The sequence below is a fragment of the Neoarius graeffei genome, chromosome 2, assembly GCF_027579695.1.
Source record: "Neoarius graeffei isolate fNeoGra1 chromosome 2, fNeoGra1.pri, whole genome shotgun sequence".
NCBI classification, from domain to species: domain Eukaryota; kingdom Metazoa; phylum Chordata; class Actinopteri; order Siluriformes; family Ariidae; genus Neoarius; species Neoarius graeffei.
This window is the reverse complement of record NC_083570.1, coordinates 40,144,415-40,169,037: the sequence shown is the minus strand read 5'-3', so window position 1 is coordinate 40,169,037 and position 24,623 is coordinate 40,144,415. Positions and strand designations below refer to the sequence as shown.

At 45.1% G+C, this 24,623-nt stretch overlaps 1 protein-coding gene across 6 annotated transcripts in view; it reads right to left on the bottom strand.

The window, feature by feature from the left end:
• The window catches only part of angel2 (angel homolog 2 (Drosophila)), a 33,662-nt gene that overhangs the window by 2,759 nt on the left and 6,280 nt on the right, over positions 1-24,623 (bottom strand). For 4 of the 6 annotated variants that reach the window (XM_060914203.1, XM_060914205.1, XM_060914206.1 and 1 more), the window contains exons 4-8: positions 24,373-24,442; positions 23,555-23,976; positions 8,817-8,925; positions 5,052-5,097; positions 4,693-4,859 (exon numbers count right to left, since the gene is read on the bottom strand). In XM_060914203.1, coding sequence (XP_060770186.1) covers positions 4,693-4,859; positions 5,052-5,097; positions 8,817-8,925; positions 23,555-23,976; positions 24,373-24,442 — 814 coding nt within the window. Of the gene's footprint in view, positions 1-4,692; positions 4,907-5,051; positions 5,098-8,816; positions 8,926-23,554; positions 23,977-24,372; positions 24,443-24,623 lie in introns of those variants that run through there. The other 2 variants (XM_060914204.1, XM_060914208.1) reach the window with 2 other exon arrangements.

The window sequence follows — 24,623 nt, the reverse complement described above, 5'->3', positions numbered from 1 at the left end:
GTGGTGTAGTGGTTAGCGCTGTCGCCTCACAGCAAGAAGGTCCTGGGTTCGAGCCCCGGGGCCGGCGAGGGCCTTTCTGTGTGGAGTTTGCATGTTCTCCCCGTGTCCGCGTGGGTTTCCTCCGGGTGCTCCGGTTTCCCCCACAGTCCAAAGACATGCAGGTTAGGTTAACTGGTGACTCTAAATTGACCATAGGTGTGAATGTGAGTGTGAATGGTTGTCTGTGTCTATGTGTCAGCCCTGTGATGACCTGGCGACTTGTCCAGGGTGTACCCCGCCTTTCGCCCGTAGTCAGCTGGGATAGGCTCCAGCTTGCCTGCGACCCTGTAGAAGGATAAAGCGGCTAGAGATAATGAGATGAGATGAGACATTCAAGTATATATATTTGCTAACTGCTGAAACCTGGTGTGAAATGCATTGTGTAAACATATATATATTTTTTTTTAAAAAGCATGCAGGTGTGTCAGTTTGGCACTTTTTCTGCAATGTTAATTGGCCATGGTCTTAACAATGATCATGTGATTTACCCTCCAAATAAAAATATTTTCTTTCATATGTTCCAAATCTCAACAAAGTACAGTACAAGTACAATAACGTCTGTAGAAAAACCATGTATGCAAACGTTCTTTTCTTCATGGTCGCACCAGATGATATTTCAACAAATGAACAGCTTTGGTTTATTTTAGTTTAATGAATTATATAAAGAGCTATAAATGCACATGCTTTGCATGTTTGGTTAGTCATTTTGCAAAATAAAAATATAAAAGCATTTAGAGTAATATCAAACAAGGTGCTTTTTTTTTTAAACAGTTGCACTAATGGTAAGACAAAGTCACACCGTATGACATTTTGAAATAAAAAAAAAGACTAACACATAAAAGACTAAAAAAATTAAGTGGGTACAATTTATCTATACACTAATTTTATATAACATTATGACTACTGACAAGTGAAGTGAATAACATTGATTTTCTCATTACAATGGCATATGGCAGTGGGTGGAATATATTAAGCAGCAAATGAACATTTTGTCCTTGAAGTTGATGTGTTGGAAGCAGGAAAAATGGGCGCGTGTAAGGATCTGAGCAACTTTGACAAAGGCCAAATTGTGATGGCTAGACGACTGCGTCATAGCATCTCCAAAACTGCAGCTTTTGTGGGGTGTTCCCAGTCTGCAGTGATCAGGACCTACCAAAAATGGTCCAAGGAAGGAAAATCGATGAATCAGCAGCAGGGTCATGTGCGGCCAAAGCTCACTGATGCACGTAGGGAGCGAAGGCTAGCCCGTGTTGTCCGATCCAGTAGCTCAAATTGCTGAAAAAGTTAACGCTGTTTCTGATAGAAAGGTGTCAGAACGTACAGTGCATCACAGTTTGTTGCACATGGGGCTGCGTAGCCGCAGACCAGTCAGGGTGCCCGTGCTGACCCGTGTCCACTGCCAAAATCACCTACAATGAGCATGTGAGCATCGGAACTGAACCACGGAGCAATGGGAGAAGATGGTCTGGTCGAATGAATTATGTTTTCTTTAACATCATGTGGGTGGCCAGGTGTGTGTGTGTGTCGCTTCCCTGGGGAAGATGCAATACCCTTAAAAATAATTACATATGATCCAAAGCCAAATGATTTTAGCTAAAATGTTAAGATGATGGACTGAAAAGAGAAATGCATGAAGTTAAAACAGTAATATTGCAGTCTGGTACCCTGCATAACCTGTACACCCTGCTTTAAAGAAGTATTGCCTGGTCTTGTATAGACACTCTGTGTGTGTGTGTGTGTGTGTGTGTGTGTGTGTGTGTGTGTGTGTGTGTGTGTATCAGCCCATTATGACCACCCACCTAATATTGAGGAGGTCCCCCTTTTTCCACCAAAACAGCCCAAGACCCGTCGAGGCATGGCACCAGGACAAACTATGAGAAAAAGGCAAGCCGGTGGATGAAGTGTGATGCACTGGCCAACGTTCTACTAGGAAACCTTGAGTCCTGCCAGGAAACCTTGGGTCCTGCCATTCATGTGGATATTCCTTTGACACGTACTACCTACCTCAACATGGATGCTGACCAAGTACACCCCTTCATGAAAACGGTATTTCCTGATGGCATTCCTACGGCCTCTTTCAGCAGGATAATGAACCCTGACACACTGCAAACGGTTCAAGAATGGTTTGAGGAACACAATGAGTTTGAGGTGTTGACTTGGCTTCCAAATTCTCCAGATCTCAATCCAATCGAGCATCTGTGGGATGCGCTGGAAAAACAAGTCTGATCCATGGAGGCCCCAACTCACAACTTACAGGACTTAAAGGATTTGCTCCTGACAGCTTGGTGCCAGATACCACAGCATACCTTCAGAGGTCTAGTGGAGTCCATGCCTCGACGGGTCTTGGGCTGTTTTGGTGGAAAAAGGGGGACCTCCTCAATATTAGGTGGGTGGTCATAATGGGCTGATCAGTACACACACACACACACAGAGTGTCTATACAAGACCAGGCAATACTTCTTTAAAGCAGGGTGTACAGGTTATGCAGGGTACCAGACTGCAACATTACTGTTTTAACTTTATGAATTTCTCTTTTCAGTTCATCATCTTAACATTTTAGCTAAAATAACTTGGCTTTGGATCATATGTAATTATTTTTAAGGGTATTACTTCTTTATAATGTATAATAATATATAATAACTAACGTGAACTGTATAATAACTAAACTGTAATTATAGTGTTGTGAACTTTAACTATCCCCTTTGCACTCTAGATTTCACAGTCACTCCTGACTGCTTGATCTCAACAACACAACTGAATCATGTCTATGTTATATGCTTTTATGTTACATGTTTAGCACTCAGGTCTTCTCGGCTCCCGAGTCTGGTCATTTCATCTTCAGGTACTATTTCACCAATTTAACAGCTTCCAAGCGAGCTGCTTTACTTTTCTTGCTTGTTTTCATATTCTCTACTTTCACATACCCATAATGCTTTGGCCTTGGGGGGTAACCAGGCGACTAAGTCAGATAACCTCAGTCATTTCTTCGAATTCACACAGAGAAAAATAACAAAACAGTTTTTCTGTGCACCGACTTGTTCACATAACCGTAAAAGGAATCCTGATTTAAAAGTTTTATAGGATACCTAAAGAAGCTAAGCATCGAAAAGCGTGGTTAATCAGAATTCGCCGTCAAAATTTTACACCGACAGACAACACGCGACTGTGTTCTGCACACTTCAGTGGTGGAGTAAAGTATGATGATCCAAGTCACAAAGCCTACAACCCCTCTGTCTTTGTGTTTAGTCATAAAAAGTAGAAAACCGAAAAACAAGGACAAGTCAAAGAACTGAAAAGGACAACTTTATTGAAGGATCGACTCCCAAAACTAAGCAAAAACGATGCAGTGTAAGTAAGCTGACATGTACTTCCGCTTTTAGTGTTTATGTAGGTAGCTCGAATGCTGTATTTGACCCTGTAGTCCTAACCGCTTCCTCTAACAGCCCAAAGATTGTCATAATCAGGTAGCAAATGAGCTCAAGGAAAATCAGGAAATCAAAATCAACTTCAACAAGAAATTTGACAGTTCTGCTGTTTACGGTACTTACTTGACTGAGTGAATTCCTTGCTTGGGTTCCCATTTACGAAACGTTTTGTATTTTCTTACGGCTTTCTCGTCGTAACCAGCACCCAGCAAAAACGATTTCACTGTGGATTCGTCTATGATCAGTGTCGATCTTTCTCAGCTCTTCTGCCGATCTTTTAACTTCTGCGGGTCAGTAATTGTTGGAACACCCGTGCTGACGGATGAAGAAGGCTGCCGACTCACTGTCACCCGAAGCAGAGATGTTCAAAGCGTTTGATACGATATTTACAAGCACTTTTTTACCAATTGATTTCTCGAAGTCCACAGAAAAGGCTTTGCAGATTTCTTTCAGCTTTGGTTTAGTTAGTTTTGACATGTCTTTGAAGGTTTTAGTGAGATTTAAATATGAAAGATTACTGTCAGTGTCCGACAGCATGTTGTGACATGACAGCATGTTGTTTTAGTTTGTTTATATTTTGGTTTACCCCGCCCCCCCCAGGTGCAAAGCATTATGGGTAATGTGAAAGTAGTCAACTGAATGCTAACAGGCTCAACGGCGTGAAATGATGGCATTCAAAGAACAGCAGAGCAGTAAAGTGGTTGGACTAAAACTAATGTATTATATTTGCAACGGGCGGCACGGTGGTGTAGTGGTTAGCGCTGTCGCCTCACAGCAAGAAGGTCCGGGTTCGAGCCCCGTGGCCGGCGAGGGCCTTTCTGTGCGGAGTTTGCATGTTCTCCCCATGGGTTTCCTCCGGGTGCTCCGGTTTCCCCCACAGTCCAAAGACATGCAGGTTAGGTTAACTGGTGGCTCTAAATTGAGCGTAGGTGTGAATGTGAGTGTGAATGGTTGTCTGTGTCTATGTGTCAGCCCTGTGATGACCTGGCGACTTGTCCAGGGTGAACCCCGCCTTTCGCCCGTAGTCAGCTGGGATAGGCTCCAGCTTGCCTGCGACCCTGTAGAAGGATAAAGCGGCTAGAGATAATGAGATGAGATGAGATATTTGCAACGTTGCATCAGTTTTAAAAAAATCCTTTCTTGTACAACGTCATCCTTAAAAAAAAAAAGAAGACAAAGAGAGACAACATGTATGTGGCCTGAGCAGATAACAACACAGAGATCTGACCTGTCCAGCCTGACTCATCCCTCTGCGCTGGTGAATAGAAGATGTAATCAACAGTAATGGCTGTGCGCGAGTGGCAGGTGGTGATTTCACGATGACCGCTCTCTTTTAGGTAGTGCGAGTATACTGAGGTCAGCTTAAACCCATGTTCAATGCTAGGTTTGTTCAGGCTGGTCAAAGATAGAGAGAGAGGATCATAATTGTGTCAAGCAGTAATCTGCGAACAGGAATCATAGCATTAAGACATTCAGATGTCACAGTAAGCTGTGAAGCACTGCACTATCAGATTGGTTTTCACAATTCTTTAACAGCCAAACAATTCTATCAATGCAGGAAAGAAGCTATAATTAAACAGAACTTACCCTTTATTGGAACACTGTTGCTCTGATTCCTTTCCATCAGGTTCTGCTGTAGAGATCAGAAAATGAGTCCAGTTTAGTAAGTCAAACAGTGTTCCAGCTAGTTTATTTTAGCAGGGCGCCATACCCTGCCATCAAATACCACATACGTTTCCGCCACAGAAAGAAAGCGTGTCCTAACGAGTGTTGCCGACTTGCAATGAAAGGAACGCGTGTAGACCAATCATAACACACTATTAGACATGCTCCATCAAACATTTTGTTTTATTAAAATAACAAGTCATTGCAGCAAGGTATGTTTGAAAAGCAGCGATGCCTACAAGGGCATGAAAGAAAAAAAAAAAGAACTGGGGCTCACCGAACCGAGCATCTCTGTCTTCCAGAATGCAAATACATCTAGAAGTCATGGATTAAACAAATTCAATCAAAAGTTAGGATCAATAGATCTGGACTCTAGATACAGATCTACAGAAAAAAAAAATCTAGGTCACTAATGTTAATGGTAACGTTAATGTGTTAGACTAGATATAATCTAACATGAATATCCTGGACTAATATTAATTTAACGCTTAACGCTATTAGTATTACTACTATTATTAATATTAGACCTAATCGAGGCTAAATGCAATTGAATTGCAACCATTTAGTTTTTAATTTTAAATAGGCCTAACAGTTAGGGTTAATATTATAATACAGCAATAACTCTAAATGTTAGTTCTTTACACTAATGCCTCGGTCACAACCGGCCGTACGTGCTCCTACGGCCGGTCTACGTGCAAAAAACGCAAGAAACGCACGGAGGGCGCGCGTGTGACGTGCTGATTTTCGAGCCGTAGAGGTTCTTTGTAGCCTAGGTCACAACCAGACGTACGATTTTTTGGCCGTGCGATTTTTGGCATTTCCCAAATCGCTGCGTTTTTTTTGTTCGTGGAGAAAGACGCACGTTGGCCGTAAGTTTGTCTTGCAACCTGAAAAAAAACATAAGCACCCATAGAGTTTGTTTGATATGACACAGAACCTCTGCGGCCAGTCTGCGGCCAGTCTACGGCTCGAAAATCAGCACGTCACACGCGCGCCCTCCGTGCGTTTCTTGCGTTTTTTGCACGTAGACCGGCCGTAGGAGCACGTACGGCCGGTTGTGACCAAGGCATTTCATGTCAAACAAACTCTACGGGCGCTTACGTTTTTTTCAGGTTGCAAGACAAACTTACGGCCAACGTGCATCTTTCTCCACGAACAAAAAAAAAAAAGCAGCGATTCGGGAAATGCCAAAAGTCGCATGGCCAAAAAATTGTACGTCCGGTTGTGACCTAAGCTTTAGGTTGTATGTCAAAAGGCCAAACACTGCTGGTCTGTGTCAGTAACAGTACTGAAAACCTGAGTTCGGAGCAGCCTCCAAACATGCCCACTCCAGACTACATTTCCCATGATACACAGCACATACCCCCCCAAATCAGAGTTTTAACTATTGCTGGGTTTCAGTCACGTGACTTTTCTTAGCGGTTTTACCGGAAGTGAAATAGCTGGTGGTCTAAACGGCTGCAGTAGTGCAAACAACTAGCGAAAACGTATCAGAGTACGCTCGTAATCTAGAAGCCACTGCTCGCTTTAGATATATTCAGAAGATTGCTGTGCGCAATGGAATTGATCCTTACAGTCTGGGAAAGAAGGTTTTGTCATACGATCTCGAAAACTACCCTTCAGTCGAGTTCCCCGACATCTCGAACTATCTGGTGTTGCAGACGTCCTTCTACACCACAAAACAGATGAAAGTGTGGAAGAGTATGGAGGCTTACAACTTTTTTGTATATGTGGCTGAGTAAAGGACCTCGCTATCAAGTTGCTGCCAAATGAATCCTGTATTGTTTTTGCCCGTGTAAGTATGTTTTTTATTTGTATTTTATTTTCTCTTTTGTTTTTTGTGTACTTTGATCTTTGTTTTTGTTTGAGTGTTTTTGTCCGCTGGTTGTGGTGTAGCTCCAGACCCAGTTTTGGGCGTCAGTTCCCTCCAGGCCTTGGTTCGCCATGGGTGATGCCTGTGCTCTTAGTTATGGACTGCTGTGAGCTCGTTGCTCATTTTGACATCGTAGTTGTCCGGTGCTCTGTGCAGCAGTGCTTTGGTGCTTGACGTGGTGTTCCGAGTGATGTTGCTCGGTGGCGTTGTGGCAACTGTGCAGGCAGTTTGGGACATGCCAGCACTCGGCGTGGTGGTGTGTCTGTGCTCGCTTTGTGGCTCCATGGCATGGTGTTCCAGGAGGTGTTGCCCAGTGCCGTCGCGGCAGCTGTGCAGGAGGTGTGGGACTTGTTTTTGTGCGCCTTTTGGTGGGACTGTGACTGCTACACCATTAGAATGACATCTTAACCTTTATTTGGTGGACTTTTTTTTTTCCCCCTCCCTATAATTGTAAAGCGACCTTGGGTTTTGAGAAAGGCGCTATATAAATTGAACTTATTATTATTAAGCTTTTCGTTCACGTCTTTACAACGAAGTGCTGCAAGTTGAAGTGTAAACAATCAACAGTTGGCTTGGTTCTCACTTGTGTTGGCTCTTATCTCTCAGGTAAATCATTCACAAAGATCATCAGAAACCTCTTTAAAGACCTGGACCTTAGTTAAACAAGACGGAGAAGTGATCACGGCGCATTGTAACTGTACGGCTGGGGAAGAATTTTGTCGCGACCTTCATGCATATGGACTTCGTGAGGCGTAAACAAAGAAACAGCTGGGGACTTTAGCGCTTCGTGACTAAAAAAGTATCGTAAAATAACAACACACAGCAAGAAAAGTACTTGGAAAACACTAAGGACATACAGTAGCTGAGAGGGAGATACAAACCTTTCACCAAGTGATCACTGCAAACTCGAGTGTGCTTCGACTCGGCTCCCTTCGATTTCAGTGAAAGGTTCGAAAGCCACCTTTCTCCACGTCTTTTTGTGAAATCCTGTGTTTGTTCACCCTTTTTTATTAGTTCACGGGGAACCCTGAAGAAACTTTTATCAGTTTCATGGTTTGATCGATTCGAACAACCTAAAACAATGCAAGCGTAAGGCATTTTTCATACCAGTCAATGCGCCTTCTCCGTACAAACGCTTTGTCAACTGAGCTTTGGTAGACCACCAGCTAACGTCTTGAATAACTAATGAGGCGGATGTGACGTCACATGAAACCCAGCAATATCGCCTGTCTTCAATTATCCCACAATCACCTTCCGTATATAAGCTCATCAGCCACAAATACACCTCGTGAAGTATTGTTCTGTGTCCCGTACCTGACTTAACCAAGCTGTTTGTTTTTTGACTGACTTTCTGTTAAAGACCACTGTTTACGTTTACTTCCTACTTCACCTTGTCGTCTGCCCTGCACTGCTCTGTTTGCCGATCAATCGACCTGCACCCGTTTCCTGATTCAAGATTTGGCTTTACCTGCAGTTTGCGCTGTACCCGCTCTCCCTTGCATCCGCATCCGTCAGTGTCTGCAACCTGACAGTCTATATTTGGCCCATGAGCTTGTTTTATTGTGCTACGCTACTCACTCAATGTGAGAACTGAAAAGATCATACACACCAATAAAAACTCAGTACGTCTTATTATGATTTCCCCCCACAGGGTTTTTAAAAGTAAGCATTCGAATAAAATATTGATTGAGGACTGTTGGAGTTGTCACTTGTTTGGGTTTTAGAGTGAATTCATCAGTAAATTCTTATGAGAGAATAAAGAATAACACTGCCTCAGTAATAACCGTTTAGTAATAAAGAGGGACGGGTCACACCATTAGTTTGGCCTTCATACTGGCACAGCTGGGAGATGCCGAGGCTGGAGGGCCAAAGGGGTGAAGTGAGGATTCGCTGTCCTCGAGGGCTTTCTTCCTGTCCTGATACCTGCAACAGGAAGAGGAGAGGGAGGTAGCCAGGTGTTAGGAGAGAGAAGAGAATGGCAACTTCACCTAGCTGTCCTTGAAACTCTCCTAAGTGAGGATGGTTTATGTAACGTGGAACAATTTCAGTGCTCGAGATTAAAAGATTCTCAAGAGTTTGTTTTAATGCCAACAACTATGTTCCTTTCTTGACTGTAATAATGAATAATAATATTAAGTTAGGTGACTACACATGTGGTAGTACGCTAAGACCATAACGATTTCATTGTCTCTATGCAATATACCACGATCAGGGATGTGATTTGGGGCTGGTGAAATTATCTGAAAATTTTAGGCGGGGGTCTGGGGGCCGCAGGCCCCCAGCTGGTCCAGGGCAGCATCCCTGGTGGGGGGACAAGGGGGGAAGCCCCCCGAAGCTCCTGGGTTTTGGGGTTTTCTGACTTAAAAATTGTACTAAAATGGCAAGCAAACACACAAGAAAAAACTTGTCATGATTAACAAATTCAAGCCAATTTAATGGTCAACATGCAACTCTGACACACACACTCTCTCTCACTCGCGCGCGCACACACTCTCTCACTCGCACACACTCACTCGCGCGCACGCACTCTCACTCACGCTCAATCTCTCTCACTCGCGCTCTCTCACTCGCTCGCTCTCTCTCTCACTCGCGCTCTCTCACTTGCTCTCTCTCACTCGCGCTCTCTCTCACTTGCTCGCGTGCACTCTCTCTCGCGCGCGCACTCTCTCTCTCACTCACGCGCGCGCACTTTACGCTCGATCACGGAGGCTGCCATCTTTCAACTCTGTTTGAAGCGAGCTTACGTACAGCTATCTAACAAGCGCGTTCATTGGTTGTTACAGAGCGATGGGCCAATCACGTACCTCGTTTCATCTCAATGATGTAATTGCGTAAATGATGCAATTACGTCAATGAGATGAAACGAGGTATGTGATTGGCCCATCACTCTGTAACAACCAATGAATGCGCTCGCTTCAAACAAAGAGTTGAAAGATGGCAGCCTCCGTGATCGAGGCGTAAAGATGCAAATCCGAGGCTGCCATCTTTCAAACAAAGTCGGAACGAATAGGATACGAATGTAGATTTGAGGGAAAAATCGGAAACATTTTTTTTTCAAGTTTTGAGGTGAAAAAAGCGGAATTCCGCGAATTCGCAGAAAAATCACATCCCTGCACGATATCCAGTAATGTTTACTCTGAATATATTACACTACCAGACCTGCCAGTGTTTATGCATTTGGTGTAGGAGCTCCTTTTTATTTTATCCATTGGAGTACGCTACTACAAGTTATTGCTTAACAAGATCAACTGTGAGCTACTGCTCACTTGCGTATCGCCGCGCTCTCGCTAATATCAGAATGCAAGCAATCGAAGGAATAGGACACTTATTATGAATGGTGACTTCAGCAAATAATTAACCCTGAAACAAGTGATTAAAGAGCAGTGTCTCTCCCCAGGGATTTCAAATAGCGTCCTGCTAAACTGGCATTTTGAAATAGCGTCAAAATCCACCCCATATCATCATCATCATCATCTGTCATTCGGCGAGCCGGTGACTTGATAAGATATCCTATCCCAGACCCGCCGGTCGAGCTCTGAGTTGATCTTCCTTCAACCCCGTCTCTCGCTCGAGGACCGTTTTCAGAGTGGTACGTGGTCGACCGACTTTGCGCTTCGCCTCAGGCTCCCACAAGAGAACTTGTGCGTCAGGTTGATCGTGACGAAACACATGGCCGCACAATGCCAGACGGCGTTTGGCGATTATGGTCAAGAGGCGTGGTAGGGAACCGTACAGGCGGTCGTTTGTCCAATGGTCCTGCCAGCTGACGTTGAACACTCTGCAGAGCATGCGGGTGTACGTGCCATCCAAGGATTGCTCTTGTGCTCTCGTTAGAGACCAAGACTCGGATCCGTAGAGAAGAATGGATTCGACTGAGGCCTTGAACACTCTGACCTTTGTGTCTCTAGACAGCGGGGCAGCCCACACCTTGATTAGAGAATTTAGGGCGCCCCAGGCTTTGGCAGTGTTCATCCAACTGCCAAGGTATTTGAAGTCGTCCACCTTCTTGACAGTAGAATTGTCAAGCGTGTGGAGAGATTGGTCCGTAGAGGAATTTATATGCATCCATTTGGTTTTACATGCGTTCAACTGAAGGCCAACTGATTTAGCAGCCAGTTCTACTTGGTGGAGAAGATCCTCGCCCGAATTCACAGAGTCCTCAAGAAGAGCAATGTCATCAGCGAAGTCGAGATCGGATAGATCTTCGAGATAGGATAGACTTCACCCTATATATGTTTCGTAAACACATTCAGTCGGTAAACAGGAAGTCGACATGCAACAGACCTGAAAACGGTATACACAGTATAGAACCCCAAGCTGAAGTTTGGTACCAAGTGGCTATGATTGGTGGTTGCTGAGAAAAAGGGTGTTTCGGACGGACGGAGATATGGATGGACGGACAGCGGTAAACCAGTATTACCACACCCCACCCCGACGGAGCGGAGGTATAATAAAAATACACCAAAAGAGTGTTTTATCTTCCCAACAAGATAGAGAAGCCAAAAGGTTTGTAAAATGAAAACTGTATTATATATTTTAAGCTTTTTATCAACATGGGGGGAAAAAAAACAAACACTCTCTAAGGTCCCTTTACCACATCCAAAAAAACGTGTTCCAAATTGAGCAAAAAATACCTTTGTGCCTTACACACAACATCTCTGTCTCATCTGCACCACATGGGATTAACAGGATTCCCTTTACACTCCTTTATCAGTTATTTTACATTCCCTTTACAGCGGAGCACCCTATGCGCAAAGGGAGTGAAGCTCCATATTTAAGAGAATATGGTAATGCAGCGACCTGATTTTGATGGCTTTTGCGACCATATGACATCCATACATACGTACAAATGAATGATGTACGTGTCCACCGCAGAAGTGCAAGGCAACGTATCTCAAAAACACTTGACCACCAGGCAATTTGTATCTATTTCCATAAGATAGGTGGGTTTTTATCAGGGCAGTATGGTGGTGTAGTGGTTAGCATTGTCATCTCACGGCAAGAAGGTTCCGGGTTCGAGCCCTGTGGCTGGCGAGGGCCTTTCTGTGTGGAGTTTGCATGTTCTCCCCGTGTCTGCATGGGTTTCCTCCGGGTGCTCCGGTTTCCCCCACAGTCCAAAGACATGCAGGTTAACGGGCTACTCTAAATTGTCCATAGGTGTGAACATGTGTGTGAATGGTTGTTTCCCAAGCCTGGAAATGGAAGGGTTGTGGCGCCAATCTCCGTTTCCGTAGCCCTCGGCCTCTCGCCTATTACATAGCCAGGGTTACAGTGGTGGGCTAATCCTCTGGTAACCACGAGAGTTTGACTCCCCACTCACATCTGTATTGCAGCGTGCCTTGCCAGACGGCAGTAGGTACCATTTTTATGATGGTCTTTGGTATGACCTGACCATGAGTAGAACTCGCAATCTCCCAATCGAGAGGCAGACACGCTAACCACTAGGCCAACTCATGGTAATCCGGCATAAAACTATGCTCCAATTAATAAGACACATGGATCAATAGGGTCCACATGGCAGCAGCCCCACACAAGTAAGTGGGAGAAGCTGGAAGAAGTGGGCGAGATGGGTTTTTATCCAGTGCTCATTTTTAATTTGCTCTTTAAAAAAAACATAACGTGGGATTATTCACTAACATATTTTACGGAAAACATTCCAGTTTCATATACAACTAGTTAAAACAGCTTTATTAGTCCACTAGCTTGTTGGACCAGATATTGATGTGATGTGAAATACACTACACAATTCGATAGTTCAGATGCTATATTAGCGGAGCTCCAGCGGAGCACCATACCTAAGAAAAAATGGTAAACCCATCGAGTAGACTTTTTGTGGTTTGTCCCGTGTACCACCACTCATACACACCGCCTAGTGGCCAGTGTTAGTAATTACCAGTCATACACACCGCCTAGTGGCCAGTGATAGTAATTACCAGTCATACACACCGCCTAGTGGCCAGTGCTAGTAATTACCAGTCATACACACCGCCTAGTGGCCAGTGTTAGTAATTACCAGTCATACACACCGCCTAGTGGCCAGTGCCAGTAATTACCAGTCATACACACCGCCTAGTGGCCAGTGTTAGTAATTACCAGCCATGCACACCGCCTAGTGGCCAGTGCTAGTAATTACCAGTCATACACACCGCCTAGTGGCCAGTGTTAGTAATTACCAGTCATACACACCGCCTAGTGGCCAGTGCTAGTAATTACCAGTCATACACACCGCCTAGTGGCCAGTGTTAGTAATTACCAGTCATACACACCGCCTAGTGGCCAGTGTTAGTAATTACCAGTCATACACACCGCCTCGTGGCCAGTGTTAGTCATTACCAGTCATACACACCGCCTCGTGGCCAGTGTTAGTAATTACCAGTCATACACACCGCCTCGTGGCCAGTGTTAGTCATTACCAGTCATAGACACCGCCTCGTGGCCAGTGTTAGTAATTACCAGTCATACACACCGCCTCGTGGCCAGTGCTAGTAATTACCAGTCATACACACCGCCTAGTGGCCAGTGCTAGTAATTACCAGTCATACACACCGCCTAGTGGCCAGTACTAGTAATTACCAGTCATACACACCGCCTAGTGGCCAGTGCTAGTAATTACCAGCCATACACACCGCCTAGTGGCCAGTGCTAGTAATTACCAGTCATACACACCGCCTAGTGGCCAGTGCTAGTGATTACCAGCCATACACACCGCCTAGTGGCCACTGTTAGTGATTACCAGTCATACACACCGCCTAGTGGCCAGTGCTAGTAATTACCAGTCATACACACCGCCTAAGTGGTTAGCGCTGTCGCCTCACAGCAAGAAGGTCCTGGGTTCGAGCCCCGGGGCCGGCGAGGGCCTTTCTGTGTGGAGTTTGCATGTTCTCCCCGTGTCCGCGTGGGTTTCCTCCGGGTGCTCCGGTTTCCCCCACAGTCCAAAGACATGCAGGTTAGGTTAACTGGTGACTCTAAATTGACCGTAGGTGTGAATGTGAGTGTGAATGGTTGTCTGTGTCTATGTGTCAGCCCTGTGATGACCTGGCGACTTGTCCAGGGTGTACCCCGCCTTTCGCCCGTAGTCAGCTGGGATAGGCTCCAGCTTGCCTGCGACCCTGTAGAAGGATAAAGCGGCTAGAGATAATGAGATGAGATGAGACACACCGCCTAGTGGCCAGTGCTAGTAATTACCAGCCATACACACCGCCTAGTGGCCAGTGCTAGTAATTACCAGTCATACACACCGCCTAGTGGCCAGTGCTAGTGATTACCAGCCATACACACCGCCTAGTGGCCACTGTTAGTGATTACCAGTCATACACACCGCCTAGTGGCCAGTGCTAGTAATTACCAGTCATACACACCGCCTAGTGGCCAGTGTTAGTAATTACCAGTCATACACACCGCCTAGTGGCCAGTGTTAGTAATTACCAGTCATACACACCGCCTCGTGGCCAGTGTTAGTCATTACCAGTCATACACACCGCCTCGTGGCCAGTGTTAGTAATTACCAGTCATACACACCGCCTCGTGGCCAGTGTTAGTCATTACCAGTCATAGACACCGCCTCGTGGCCAGTGTTAGTAATTACCAGTCATACACACCGCCTCGTGGCCAGTGCTAGTAATTACCAGTCATACACACCGCCTAGTGGCCAGTGCTAGTAATTACCAGTCATACACACCGCCTAGTGGCCAGTACTAGTAATTACCAGTCATACACACCGCCTAGTGGCCAGTGCTAGTAATTACCAGCCATACACACCGCCTAGTGGCCAGTGCTAGTAATTACCAGTCATACACACCGCCTAGTGGCCAGTGCTAGTGATTACCAGCCATACACACCGCCTAGTGGCCACTGTTAGTGATTACCAGTCATACACACCGCCTAGTGGCCAGTGCTAGTAATTACCAGTCATACACACCGCCTAAGTGGTTAGCGCTGTCGCCTCACAGCAAGAAGGTCCTGGGTTCGAGCCCCGGGGCCGGCGAGGGCCTTTCTGTGTGGAGTTTGCATGTTCTCCCCGTGTCCGCGTGGGTTTCCTCCGGGTGCTCCGGTTTCCCCCACAGTCCAAAGACATGCAGGTTAGGTTAACTGGTGACTCTAAATTGACCGTAGGTGTGAATGTGAGTGTGAATGGTTGTCTGTGTCTATGTGTCAGCCCTGTGATGACCTGGCGACTTGTCCAGGGTGTACCCCGCCTTTCGCCCGTAGTCAGCTGGGATAGGCTCCAGCTTGCCTGCGACCCTGTAGAAGGATAAAGCGGCTAGAGATAATGAGATGAGATGAGACACACCGCCTAGTGGCCAGTGCTAGTAATTACCAGCCATACACACCGCCTAGTGGCCAGTGCTAGTAATTACCAGTCATACACACCGCCTAGTGGCCAGTGCTAGTGATTACCAGCCATACACACCGCCTAGTGGCCACTGTTAGTGATTACCAGTCATACACACCGCCTAGTGGCCAGTGCTAGTAATTACCAGTCATACACACCGCCTAGTGGCCAGTGTTAGTAATTACCAGTCATACACACCGCCTAGTGGCCAGTGTTAGTAATTACCAGTCATACACACCGCCTCGTGGCCAGTGTTAGTCATTACCAGTCATACACACCGCCTCGTGGCCAGTGTTAGTAATTACCAGTCATACACACCGCCTCGTGGCCAGTGTTAGTCATTACCAGTCATACACACCGCCTCGTGGCCAGTGTTAGTAATTACCAGTCATACACACCGCCTCGTGGCCAGTGCTAGTAATTACCAGTCATACACACCGCCTAGTGGCCAGTGCTAGTAATTACCAGTCATACACACCGCCTAGTGGCCAGTACTAGTAATTACCAGTCATACACACCGCCTAGTGGCCAGTGCTAGTAATTACCAGCCATACACACCGCCTAGTGGCCAGTGCTAGTAATTACCAGTCATACACACCGCCTAGTGGCCAGTGCTAGTGATTACCAGCCATACACACCGCCTAGTGGCCACTGTTAGTGATTACCAGTCATACACACCGCCTAGTGGCCAGTGCTAGTAATTACCAGTCATACACACCGCCTAAGTGGTTAGCGCTGTCGCCTCACAGCAAGAAGGTCCTGGGTTCGAGCCCCGGGGCCGGCGAGGGCCTTTCTGTGTGGAGTTTGCATGTTCTCCCCGTGTCCGCGTGGGTTTCCTCCGGGTGCTCCGGTTTCCCCCACAGTCCAAAGACATGCAGGTTAGGTTAACTGGTGACTCTAAATTGACCGTAGGTGTGAATGTGAGTGTGAATGGTTGTCTGTGTCTATGTGTCAGCCCTGTGATGACCTGGCGACTTGTCCAGGGTGTACCCCGCCTTTCGCCCGTAGTCAGCTGGGATAGGCTCCAGCTTGCCTGCGACCCTGTAGAAGGATAAAGCGGCTAGAGATAATGAGATGAGATGAGACACACCGCCTAGTGGCCAGTGCTAGTAATTACCAGCCATACACACCGCCTAGTGGCCAGTGCTAGTAATTACCAGTCATACACACCGCCTAGTGGCCAGTGCTAGTGATTACCAGCCATACACACCGCCTAGTGGCCACTGTTAGTGATTACCAGTCATACACACCGCCTAGTGGCCAGTGCTAGTAATTACCAGTCATACACACCGCCTAGTGGCCAGTGCTAGTAATTACCAGCCATACACACCGCCTAGTGGCCAGTGCTAGTAATTACCAGTCATACACACCGCCTAGTGGCCAGTGCTAGTGATTACCAGCCATACACACCGCCTAGTGGCCACTGTTAGTGATTACCAGTCATACACACCGCCTAGTGGCCAGTGCTAGTGATTACCAGCCATACACACCGCCTAGTGGCCACTGTTAGTGATTACCAGTCATACACACCGCCTAGTGGCCAGTGCTAGTGATTACCAGTCATACACACCGCCTAGTGGCCAGTGCTAGTAATTACCAGCCATACACACCGCCTAGTGGCCAGTGCTAGTAATTACCAGTCATACACACCGCCTAGTGGCCAGTACTAGTATTTACCAGTCATACACACCGCCTAGTGGCCAGTGCTAGTAATTACCAGCCATACACACCGCCTAGTGGCCAGTGCTAGTAATTACCAGTCATACACACCGCCTAGTGGCCAGTGCTAGTAATTACCAGCCATACACACCGCCTAGTGGCCAGTGCTAGTAATTACCAGTCATACACACCGCCTAGTGGCCAGTGCTAGTAATTACCAGCCATACACACCGCCTAGTGGCCAGTGCTAGTAATTACCAGCCATACACACCGCCTAGTGGCCAGTGCTAGTAATTACCAGTCATACACACCGCCTAGTGGCCAGTGCTAGTGATTACCAGCCATACACACCGCCTAGTGGCCACTGTTAGTGATTACCAGTCATACACACCGCCTAGTGGCCAGTGCTAGTAATTACCAGTCATACACACCGCCTAGTGGCCAGTGCTAGTAATTACCAGTCATACACACCGCCTAGTGGCCAGTGCTAGTAATTACCAGTCATACACACTGCCTAGTGGCCAGTGTTAGTAATTACCAGTCATACCGCCTCGTGGTCAGTGTTAGTAATTACCAGTCATACACACCGCCTAGTGGCCAGTGTTAGTAATTACCAGTCATACACACCGCCTAGTGGCCAGTGTTAGTGATTACCAGTCATACACACCGCCTAGTGGCCACTGTTAGTGATTACCAGTCATACACACCGCCTAGTGGCCAGTGCTAGTAATTACCAGTCATACACACCGCCTAGTGGCCAGTGTTAGTAATTACCAGTCATACCGCCTTGTGGCCAGTGTTAGTAATTACCAGTCATACACACCGCCTAGTGGCCAGTGCTAGTAATTACCAGTCATACACACCGCCTAGTGGCCAATGTTAGTAATTACCAGTCATACACACCGCCTTGTGGCCAGTGTTAGTAATTACCAGTCATACACACCACCTAGTGGCCAGTGTTAGTGATTACCAGTCATACACACCGCCTAGTGGTCAGTGTTAGTAATTACCAGCCATACACACCACCTAGTGACCAGTGCTAGTAATTACCAGTCATACACACTGCCTAGTGGTCAGTGTTAGTAATTACCAGTCATACACACCGCCTAGTGGCCAGTGCTAGCCAGTAAAGAAATAAAACAAAAGAGACTGGCTATGATATAAGAAAATTCTACAACCCAGAAACAGATGGGAGCACCGCTTTTAGGCAGTGCCTAAATCTATTATTATTATATTCAGGTTGATTTTGTGCCCTTGTAAATATTTTGCTCATGCACTCATCAGGAGCTCCGCAATCTATATATACATATTACTCTCTTTACATTTGCTTTTCAGTGCCTTTACATCCCCTTTTCAGTGCCAAAATCAACCCCCTTACTCTCAACCCCAGGATGAGCGTACAAACAAAAACAAATAGCTCCAGTGTTATCAGTTCATGTCTATGGAAAAGGAGCATGACATCATCAGTTACCACAATATCCTGTAACATTATTATGTGACCCGTTTTCCAGATCGTCGAACTTATATTGCTGATCAATCTGATTCATCTTTGCCTCGTGTGCACTCGGACATCCTGATCGGATGACTGTTCCACCACTGTGTTAAGTCCTTCTGCAAACTCACCCTGAGCTGACTGTACAGTTTGGAGATCTTCTTCAATAGAAACACACTGATCCAGGACAATACTCTGTCTGGTGGGAAGCCATGAGCTTAAAGGAGATGTGCAGAGCCATGGCCTCACTTTTTGTTTATAAATGCCTTGAGACCTCAAGAATGGCACAGGAATAGTTTTAAGCGTTAAAAATAAATCTAATATAGTAATTTTTACGATTAAAGTGATTCATATACAGTACCAGTCAAAAGTTTGGAAACGCCTCTAATTCAGTGGTTTTTCATTATTTTAAAATTTTCTAAATTGTAGATTAATAATAGTCATCGACATTATGAAGAATTATATATGGAATTATTTGGTAAACAAAAAAAAGTGTTAATCAAGCCAGAATATGTTTTATATTTTAGATTCTTCAGAGTAGGCACCTTTTGCTTAGATGACAGCTTTGCACATCTTGGCATTTTCTCAGTCAGCTTTACGAGGTAGTCACCTGGAATGGCTTTCAGTTTACAGCTGTGCCTTGTCAAGAGTTAATTTCTTGAATTTCTTGACCTCTTAATGTGTTTGAGACCATCAGTTGTTTTGTGAAGAGGTAGAGCTGGTATACAGTGAATGGCCCTATTTGAGTACTGTTCTAATCCATATTATGCCAAGAACTACTCAACTAAGTAAAGAAAAACGACAGTCCATCATTACTTTAAGAAATGAAGGTCAGTCAGTCCGAAAAAGTTTGGGATGAGTTGGACCACAGAGTGAAGGCAAAGCAGCCAACAAGTGCTCAGCACCTCTGGGAACTCCTTCAAGACTGTTGGAAAATCATTTCGAGTGATTACTTCATGAAGCTGATTGAGAGAATGTCAAGAGTGTGCAAAGCTGTAATCAAAGCAAAAGGTGCCTACTTTGAAGAATCTAAAATCTAAAACATATTTTGGTTTGATTAACATTTTAAAGTTTACTAAATGATTCCTTACGTGTTGCTGCATAATCTGGATGACTTCAGTATTAATTTACAATGTAGGAAAAAAATTAAAAAATCGAATTTGAAGGTGTTTCCAAACTTTTGACTGGTACTGTAGGTAGCGGTCTGAGTGAATGACCTTGACATCTGTGACGTCACTGCAGGAAGTCTATCGGTCTCATCGCCATTTCCGCTATACTAAAACACAGAGCTGACTGCAACTTCGAGCTTCCATTTTGAGCTAATTTATCACCATGCCACGTAGATGTGCTGCTGGCGGGTGCAGCAACATGACAGAAGGCGGATTTACGTTGCATTCATGGCCCAAGAATTTTCAAACTGCAAAGATTTTGACGCGTTTTGCGAGAAGTTCACGGGCGCATATGAAGTGGTCTCTCCTCTGCTCTGCACATTTTACTGAAGACTTGTACAAAACCTCTGATCTGTTGAGGAGCGTTGGCTATAAGCCCATATTGAAAGAGGTTGCAGTACCAACAATTAAAGGAAAAGAAAACTACAAGAAAAGGAAAGCAAGTTCAGTTGCACCAGTGAGCCAAGGGTTGTTGCTAAAACCCAGGACGGAATGGGACGGGACGTGACATATTATTGCTTGGGCAGTGACCTCCCTGCGGTTGTTGTTAAAACCGGTGACGTCCCGTCCCGAGTTTTAGTAATTGCCTGAGCCAAGCAGTAATAGCGGAGTACTCCGTATGGACAAAATGGAGAATGAGTGGAGCAGCCATCAGATTTCTCCGCTGGATATGCTCACCTCAGCAGCAATATCTTGCCCTTACATGGAAGAAGCAAATGAATGGAGAACTAAACGAACAACTGAAAGTCAGATTGTTTCAAAACAATTGGCCACAAGATCGGCCTTCAAGAAGTGAGAACACAGATGCGTAAGAAGCGAAGATCATCATTTGGATACAAAACAACAAAACCAGCAACACTCGTTGTTTACTTGCATTTAGATTAAGACATGTAACTTGTATTATGTGTTTAAGTTACCGGTATAAGATTATTTAATTTGCTTCAGAATGTGATTGTCTCAGTTCATCTGATTATTTAATTAGCCTTTTGCGTTTTAGCAGTGAAAACGCATGCATGTACATGTACGTTGCATAAGTTATAACACCCATCCTGTTTTAATGAGAGTCAACCCACAATCAACAAAGTCAAATCAGTCTTAGTTGAGCAAGTCGGTAACGGTATTTCTTATTTTCACCATAAATTTTTATTTATGTGACTTTGGTCTATAGCTGTAAAAGGCCTCGGCCTTAAAACCGGTTCCCGCTGTGACCTCACGTAATCAGAGCTGGCTGGCTCAGCGGGGCAGCTTGAATGCCAACTTTGCGGTCGATTTTAACTCTCAAAAATATACATTTTTTATTCCCATTTATGCAGCATGCAAGAGTCAAGGATAGAGATACTATCCACTCAGAAATGTATTTAAAAATAAAGGTTCTGCGTATCTGCTTTAAAGGTCACAGGCAATGGTCGGAGGTGAAATGTAGAATATCAACTTTATTGTCCAGAAGAACAACCCAAAAAGCGAATTCAATCTTTCTAGTGTCTAATTTGCACCCTAAAATTGAATAAAACAGTTAAAATATACTGTTTTGCCCAATTTCCAAAGGTTTGTTTGCATCTCACTTACGGGTAATTCCGCCCCAAATCACCAGACTTAGAAAAATGTTCGCCACTGACCATCTCAGATTTGCTTTATACTTTCTGAAAATATTGTCAATGTGCCCAATAAACAGCGTACAAAATGTTAGGCTTGTACTTTAATTAGTTTCTAAGATATAGGGGCTTTAAAAAAGGGGCGTGGCACCAATTTCACTGTTGAAACGCGTGCTACAGAAAACGGACCTAACTTCCATAAGTCATTGCTTTTAATCTATTCATGCAAGATGCATGAAATTTTCAAGGATTGTTCTTCAATGCCAGACGCCTTTAAATACTAAAATAGAAAGTTCACAGTTCAATATTTGCCAAGTTATGGCTTGCTGAATATCATAAAAGAAAGTCTTCTATCGTGCTTTGGAGCAACTTTGACGCCTCACATCTCCACATTAAAGCACACCAGATCTTTCAAATTTTCTTATTTATTACTCATGCTATAGTACTCTTTAGGCAACTAGGTATCTGTTCAAAAGAAATCAAACTTTCTGATTTATTAGGCTTTAAAAATAAAAAATAAAAACATTTTGTGCCTATAATTCAAATGCATATTACAAATGTAATACATTTGTAATCTACCATAAAAACAATTATAACACTGGAAAGAGCTTGTTCTGATTAGCAAATGCACAAAATATGAAGTTGGTACCCTAAACCAAACTATAAATATTAAGGTATCAAGTACCTTAAGTAGGGCGGCACGGTGGTGTAGTGGTTAGCGCTGTCGCCTCACAGCAAGAAGGTCTGGGTTCGAGCCCCGTGGCCGGCGAGGGCCTTTCTGTGTGGAGTTTGCATGTTCTCCCCGTGTCCGCGTGGGTTTCCTCCGGGTGCTCCGGTTTCCCCCACAGTCCAAAGACATGCAGGTTAGGTTAACTGGTGACTCTAAATTGACCGTAGGTGTGAATGTGAGTGTGAATGGTTGTCTGTGTCTATGCCCATGTTTACATTAGACCGTATCAGCGGATCATCAGATTAACGTTTTTAAAACGATTAGCGTGCACACAGCAACACCAATACACGATTTGCGTGCACACAGCAATACCAATACACGGATACGCTCGGCTCCGCAGGCATCCTGCGCTCCAAATCACTCCGCCCTGAACAGCGAGTGCCCTCTGGAGGGTGCGCACTCCGGCCTTGCGCAGCTCACAGAGTGCGCGAGTGAAGTGCACAACCAGTGATTCGGGACTGAGCCGCTGTGTGTGTGATCCCAGCGCATATCACTTACCACTTGCAAGTGGAAGGATGGCAAGCCTAAAGACAATCATAACTACACAATGGGCAGTATTTGCATCAGTATTTGCAGTATTTTCATACTTTTATACTCTTTAATGAAAGGTGATACAAGGCGGACGTTCGCGCCGTTTTTCAGCAGTCACGTCACATGACCAACGCCAGCGAATCAGAAAGGTGGATGTCACAGTGACGTTGTCCAATGACGACGCCAGCTAGAGCTCAGCACAGCGTATCCGCGTATTCTCAATGTTTACACAGCACCGGAGCTGACACGATCTGGATTGAATATGTGGACCCTGGCAGATTCCCGTTTCCCGGCGTTTCCAGGCGGTTTAATGTAAACAGACAGTGCATCCGCGAAGAAAACGAGACAGATACGGTCTAATGTAAACTTGGCCTATGTGTCAGCCCTGTGATGACCTGGCGACTTGTCCAGGGTGTACCCCGCCTTTCGCCCGTAGTCAGCTGGGATAGGCTCCAGCTTGCCTGCGACCCTGTAGAACAGGATAAAGCGGCTAGAGATAATGAGATAAGATGAAGTACCTTAAGTAGCTTTGGGACCAAAAGGTCACTGGTTCAATTGAGCAAGGCACTGAATCCCCAACTGCTCCCCAGGCTCATTGTATCATCTCCAAGTTCTCTAACAGGAAGTCAGAGTCAGCTGAACCAGGCTAGGGGTCTCAGCGGGCTTCTGTTTAACTGCCATTATTAAAATCAAACCTCATTTAATTAGAGCAGGCAATGCCATGCACAGTCATCGTGTACTGAAGTTATGCAAAATCATGGCGCGAAATAACAAGTACACATAACGACAAGCTCACATTATCTTATCGCTGTTATACTGTTGAAAAAAATGAATGAGGTCCGTCATGTTTCGCTCAACAAAGACCACAAAAGCAGCTCAAACGCAACATAATTAATAGTCTACATTTCATTTAATGCTTTATATCACAACTTGACAGCTATCAAGCTCACAATCCACTTAATATAATGTAGTCATGACTGAAACGTGGTAGAAACACTCGTTTTTTTTTTTTTATAAAAACAGTGTACACCTGTTGATGCCCCTCACCTTCCCAATGGGCATGCCTGCATACTCCAGCTTGCTGCCTGTAATGAAGGTGTAGAGGGGACTCGCAGGCACGGAGTTAAAGTCACCACACAGCAGTACAGGGCAGGTCGTACCATCATCCTGCTGTGCTACGCGACCGATTTCGGCCAGCAGAAGTGCCAGCTGCGCTAGCTTGATGTCGCCACGCCGTGGGTTATATAGCAGGTGAGTGTTCACCACGCAGACGTTGCATTCAGAGCCTGACGCCCCCACGGGCTTCAGAACCACGATCAGCCCAACATTATCTCGGTCCAGGACTGGGATTCCTTGGCGGAAATATTCCACAGGGTGAGAGGAGAAGAGTGTAAACCGGGACTTCTTAAAAGCTACCATGCAGCCATCGAGCTTGCGGCCAGTCCGGCGTTTGTACTCACACTGGTAGCCTGTGAAGGAGGGAAAGAATGCAAGCTCAAACATTAAACTAGGCTTTTATTTCTTTGACAATTACACTGTCGCTCAGGCTTGATTTCTGTTTGCATGCAATAAGTCCTTACTTGCACGAATAACATGGAGGATGATAATAATATTGAACATGATTAAAAGAAAAAAAACTTCTGGTCAGGAATGTTTGGATGTACCTCCCGTCTGTCATGTACTAGAATCTCTACGGGCCAGCGTAGAGCCTTAGAGGCAAAGTTTTATGAGCATGAGCGGAAATCATTCAAATTTTAATCCCATTAGAGACCTAATCTTACCTAAAGCACCTTTACATCAAGTACAAGATTAAACACCCTAACAGCATCAATTAATCCAGTGAAGTAAACGTTTAGTATTAGTACCTAGATTTTCTAGACTGGGTTTGATCTGCTTCTGATAATGATCCTCTTGCACCTCCTGAAGACACATTATCTATGGAGACAAATGTATTTAACATGTATTTCTTTCAAACCTGTAGATCTTTCATGCAAGTCTAAGTTGCACTGTGTAACAACAAAATCATATTACTGTACAGATGCCAATCCATACAAATTACATGCAGCCCACCGTGACCATGAATAAAACAATTCGTACTCATGACCAATCTATGAAA